This window comes from Lycium barbarum, chromosome 4, assembly GCF_019175385.1.
Source record: "Lycium barbarum isolate Lr01 chromosome 4, ASM1917538v2, whole genome shotgun sequence".
In the NCBI taxonomy this organism is placed as follows: domain Eukaryota; kingdom Viridiplantae; phylum Streptophyta; class Magnoliopsida; order Solanales; family Solanaceae; genus Lycium; species Lycium barbarum.
Window position 1 is genome coordinate 22071481 of NC_083340.1, and position 5485 is coordinate 22076965.

The 5485-nt window shown below is 36.7% G+C and overlaps 1 protein-coding gene across 1 annotated transcript; it reads right to left on the reverse strand.

Annotated features, from left to right (window-relative positions):
- Positions 1 to 3462: 3462 nt before the first annotated feature.
- Positions 3463 to 3837, reverse strand: LOC132637276 (uncharacterized). The gene has a single exon (XM_060354388.1). The coding sequence runs from the start codon at positions 3835 to 3837 to the stop codon at positions 3463 to 3465; it is 375 nt and encodes a 124-aa protein (XP_060210371.1).
- Between the last annotated feature and the right edge of the window lie 1648 nt (positions 3838 to 5485).

The following is a 5485-nucleotide window of genomic DNA, read 5'->3' on the forward strand; positions in this document are numbered from 1 at the left end:
TAAATTTTTTTTGGAGTGTCAATTATTTTCTTTTAAACTTGTATGGAGTTTAACTAATTTTTTAACTAATTTTTTAAGAAAATTATTTTCTTTTAAACTTGTATGGAGTTTAACTAATTTTTTAAGAAAAATTGAAAAAAATGGAAGAATATCTTAAAAAAATTGATCCGCATATAATAGAATTAATTTTAAAGTTGATGATAAAAAAAGAAAATGACAAAAAATAGGAAAGAGGAGAGAGAAATGACAAAAAAACGTGAAGAAGAAAAGAAGAGTAGAAAGAGCATAAAGTGGTGAGGCTCACAATATAATTATAATAAAATTATTCCTCACACACCATGTCATATTTATGCCTCACCCATGAAAAAGTTTTGGCAAAAGTCATAGATAATCCCCTAAACTTTACCACATTTTCCTCATGAAACCTAAACCGGGGGTTGTACCTATTGACTACCTAAACCACCCTGAATTTATACCATATAAGCACCTTTTGCCTACATGGCAGCTCGTGTGTGCTGCACGCGAAATGGGCGCGTGAAGGGTTGTGTTGTTGCTTATATGGCAACTCCATTGTACCCCCTTTTTTTTTTTTTTAATAACCCCAAATTTAAAACCCCAATTCCAAAAATTCAAAAATCTCTCTTTTCTCCTCCTTTCTCAGCCGTTTCTCTCTCCCCTTTCTCCTCCTTTCTCCCCCGTTTCTCTCTCTTGTTTCAGTTCAATTTTTTTCGTCCTTGTCTCTCGATTTATAGTTGTTGCTGGTTGTATTGTCTCTTATTTCTGTCTTGGTTCTCTCTTCTTCATAGCAATGTCACAAAATTCAGGGATTATAGATGAAAATGCTATTTGTACTTGTGGTAATTCTTGTAATGTAAGAACTTCGAGAACAGTTAATAACCCAGGTCGTAGATTCTTTGGTTGCAAGATGCCAAAAGTGAGTACCTATTTTAAAATTTTGATATTTGGAAATTTGATTTTCGGCCATTTTTTCGGATTTGTTGTGTTCATAATTTTCTTTTACTTTTATGTAGGATAAGGGTGGATGTGACTATTTTAAATGGATCGATCCATCTCCAGAGGTTGAGCTTTTGAAGGAGAAGCTTAAAGAGGTTGAAGAAGAGAGGGATACATTGAAATATAAAATGAAGGAACTTGGAGGCAAGTATGATTCATTGAAACAAAAATTGAAGGAAATTAAGGAAGAGAGGGACTGTGCAAAAGACAAATTCAACAGGCTTGTCGTTGTTGTTCTATGTTTTTTACTTGCAAAAATTATCTTTGGGTTGTCTAATTGTTTCCTAGTTACTGTTTGTAATGTTCCTACAAAGATTTTCTTCTATGTTTGTAGTAATGTTTTGGTTATTAGATTTTGTGAATTACTTGGCTTGTGTTTGGCGTTGTGAATTAGTCGCAAATATGACATGAATATAAATCAGCAAAGAAACATAGCAATTGTTCATTAAAATGCTAGCATCATACATAGAAAAGAAAATAGAGACCTAGTCAACAACTATGACCTCTTCCTCTTCCTCTTCCTCTTCCTTCTTTTGAACATCGAATCCTATGCCCTCCCGACACTTACACTCGCAGACCCAAATACATAGTGTATCTCCCTCCGTCAATTTCTCAAATTCCAGAAAGTCTTTCCACCCGAGACAGAGGCGCGCGTGTTTTCCAATTTTGTAGGTCATAGTGTAATGTTTTTCTCCATAAGCAACAACGACATGAGTTATTTTGGTTGGTAGAACATCAAGAATATTAGTAGGAAGCACCTGCAAAAAAAACATGAAAAGTTACTAAACTATTGCAATAAAAATAACAAATGAAACATGGATGCTAAACTAAACGTACGAAATCATCACTTTCTACGTATGGCCGTGTTAATTTCTTCTCGAAATATGCCAACATTTTTGAGGTTGAATGAACTTGTTTTAACAAGTAAATGGGATAATTTGAATAGGATGAAGAGAATGGGGATGAAGTTAGTGGGTTTTATAGATAATTGAAATGGAAGATTAAGTGGATTGGATGAGGTTGGATGGGGTGAATTCACCCGATGTGGTGTTTGATTTATGGGCTAATCGGTTGTATCTGACTCTAACCGTCCCATTTATTTGGTTGTTGAGTATTTTGAGAAAATTTATTGTCTTGAAATGGCACAACTGCCACGGCTGCCTATATTCCAATCCTATTGATCTGCCCCGTGCATGTTTGACTCAGTGGCATAAATTGAAGAGTAGTATTGGCACAAATTTGATTAGCACAAATCAAAAGGTACCATTGCTAATGTCATTGGCACAACAGTAATGCATAATAATAAGTCTAGCTAGACAGCACTGCTGCAGTTTACATACACTAAAGACATTGTTTCAAATATCCTAAATGTGACAAATTTCCTACATTAACTACTTGTTGGAGCTTCCTTCTGCTGAAGATCCGTATGCTTCTGATGCAGCCTTTTGGTTTCTCTTGTTGGCTCTCAATCGAGATAGTTGTGATGTGGTCATTGCATCTTTTCCTTGCCATTTCAGTCCACGAGCTTTATAACCAATATCAATATTTGTTGGTGAAGCACTCTTTAAGTTTGTTGCACCATGTAGAACCCTCTCACTTGTTGTACCAGGCTTCAATTAAAATGTGAAACATTAGTAAATTGTGTTGAACAAAGATAAAGGCAAATCATAAAGTGAAATTACATTAAAGACTTGTGCTCCAGTAACAGGATTAGAGTATACACCAAAACCAGTTGTAGGCCTACTTTTATTTCCAGTAGCTGCAGCAAAACCAGCAGTAGTATATGCCCTTTTGTGGCCTGATAATGGTGGCAATTGACTGAAGAAGAGTCTTCTCTTGCACTCACAAATGGTACCCCTCTTGCATTTGTGAATTTTTTTCTGCCCCTTCCCCTGCCAGCTCCAACTTGAGCCCTCTTTTGTGGAGCTACTGGCACAACCCTTGTGTCACCACAAATTGAGCTTGATTGTGAACTAGCAGTTAGATATGCAGGACTCTTCGTTCTAGACTATATTACACAATTAAAAATATAAATGATCCAAAGTGAATAAATTGTACAATTTAAATGAAGATGTAAATAACTTTTACAATATATACTTACTACTGGTGTTGGAACAACAGTTTGGGCATCTCTTGGCACAGAACTTGTGTCACTACAAACAGAGCTGGATTGAGTTGGTGGAGTTAGTTGAGATTGACTTCCTTGCCTTTCAGTTGAGGGTATTGGTTGAGAAGGACCACTCATTCCATGCTACCAAACAGAAACAATGGGATGAAAATTAGAGACTTATATGTAACAAACTAAAGTTAAGAATATGACAAATTCAATTGTACTTACTCTTCTTCCACATACAGTTTTATTATGGCCAACTTGTTTGCACAATGAACAAGTCATCTTCACACCCTTCTTTGACAGCTTTCCATATTGCTTTGGCTCATCTTTATCCTTCATTCTTTCTTCTTTGGTCTCCCAGGCATTTTTCTTGGCACTGGAGGCTCTATTGATGGGTTTGTAGTCTCAGGCCACATCCTCATATTGGTAATAGGTTGGATGAAGTGACTATAAGCCTTAAGAAATGTTTCCTTCCTATACCAATGCTCTACATGTGCATCAGGATCTTGATTCAAATAATAATAAGCACAAACAGCATGAGGGCAAGGAACACCCCTTAACATCCACAGCCTACAGTCACAATATTTCTTATCCAAGTGGACAACAAATGTGAACCCACCATCTCTAATTTCAAAACCATGAACCCCATTCCATTGAACATGACACCTATTAGACAACTCCTTGTTCTCTTCCAATATTCTTCTTGCCATAGGGGCAATATCATCAATCTAAGTTTCAGCAAATTTGATCATGTCTACATGCCTATTCATCATTTTATGCCTAATTTCCTCTAACATGGTGATAATAGATTTATGTCTAGAAGTTAAGATCCAAGAATTAAAAGTCTCACACATGTTATTTTCCATAACATCACACTTGGAATGAAACTTGAAATATGCCCTACAAAAAGTAAAAGGCTCATAATGCATAAGATCCTCCATTATCTTGGGCTTACCCAATTTGGTCATTTTATCCATCTCCTCTTTAAACTTGACTTCAAAGCTAGCCTTAGAGCATCTCCAAAACTGCTTCCTTCTTTCTTCTCCTCTCCACTCTTTGTGCCAATTACTCCAAACATGTCTAGCACATCTCCTTGTCTCAGCATTTGGCAGCAGCTCCAATAAGACAGGAATAAGTCCCTTCCAAAAGTGTGCAAAGTACCAAAAAAAAAATAGTTAAACATACTGGAATGTCCTCTACTAAACTGAAATTTTAATTAAATGGAACAGAAATGGTACCTTTTGTATGTCTGACATTACAGTCAACCCTTCACCATTTCCCAAATTCAGATCAGCAATCAAGTACTTTATGAACCAATTCCAGCTATGTTTAGTCGTTGTATCCACCACTGCCCAGGAAATAGGATACATTTGGTTGTTCCCATTCTTGCCCACAGCTACCAATATCTCACCCTTACAAGCTCCTTTCAGAAAACAACCATTGAATCCTATTATTTTTCTGCACCCATTCAACCAGCCTTGCTTAAATGCCTGGAAGCACACATAGAAGTACACAAAAAAGTTTTTCCCAGGTTCAGTCTCCTTATCAATTTTAACCCAACAACTACTTCCTGGATTGGTTTGCTTGATCATGTCAGCATAGTCACATAATCTGGAAAATTCCAGAATCCAGTCACCCATATTTTCTATCATAACCCTCTGTTTTTCCCTGTGGCAAACAGTCCTACCAACATAAAGACCAAGCTTGTCCCTTACCAATTCCTGAATTTCCCATATCCTTATGTAAGGTTGAGAAACAATTATGTCCTTGAACTTCCTTGCTATTAGCTTAGAAGTGCACATCTTGTTTTTGTTCAAAGGAATACACTTGTGAATGGGATGATAGGTAATCACCTTAAAATCACCTGTGTCCCTATCAAGCTTAGCTGCCAACACCCACTTACACTTGGTATTTTTACACTTAGCCCTCACCTTATGGCTATCATTTGGTCTTACCTTCAATTGCCTCCTATATTCTACAGCATAGTCTGCTAGAGCCTTTCTAAATTGTGTTACACCATCAAAGACCATTCCAAGCTCAAAAACAGCCACCTCACAATCTTCATCATACCTAAATGTTTTGCTTTTCCTTCTAGAAGGTAAATCTACCCCCCTTACAGCATCTATATCAAGCTGTTCTTCACTATTTTCACTCCAACAGTCAGAGCTATCAATATATTCCTCATCTCCACCCAATTTCCCGGCATAGTTTTTAGACTTATTTTTCCCAATATCCTCAAACCCTCTATCTATACCACCAGCCTCTCCAACTGGAATTTCTCGAGTTGCAGCAGCCTTTTTTTTCTTTATTTGTTTACTTCTTCTTTCTTGTCTAATAGCTTTCAACTCCTCATCTATA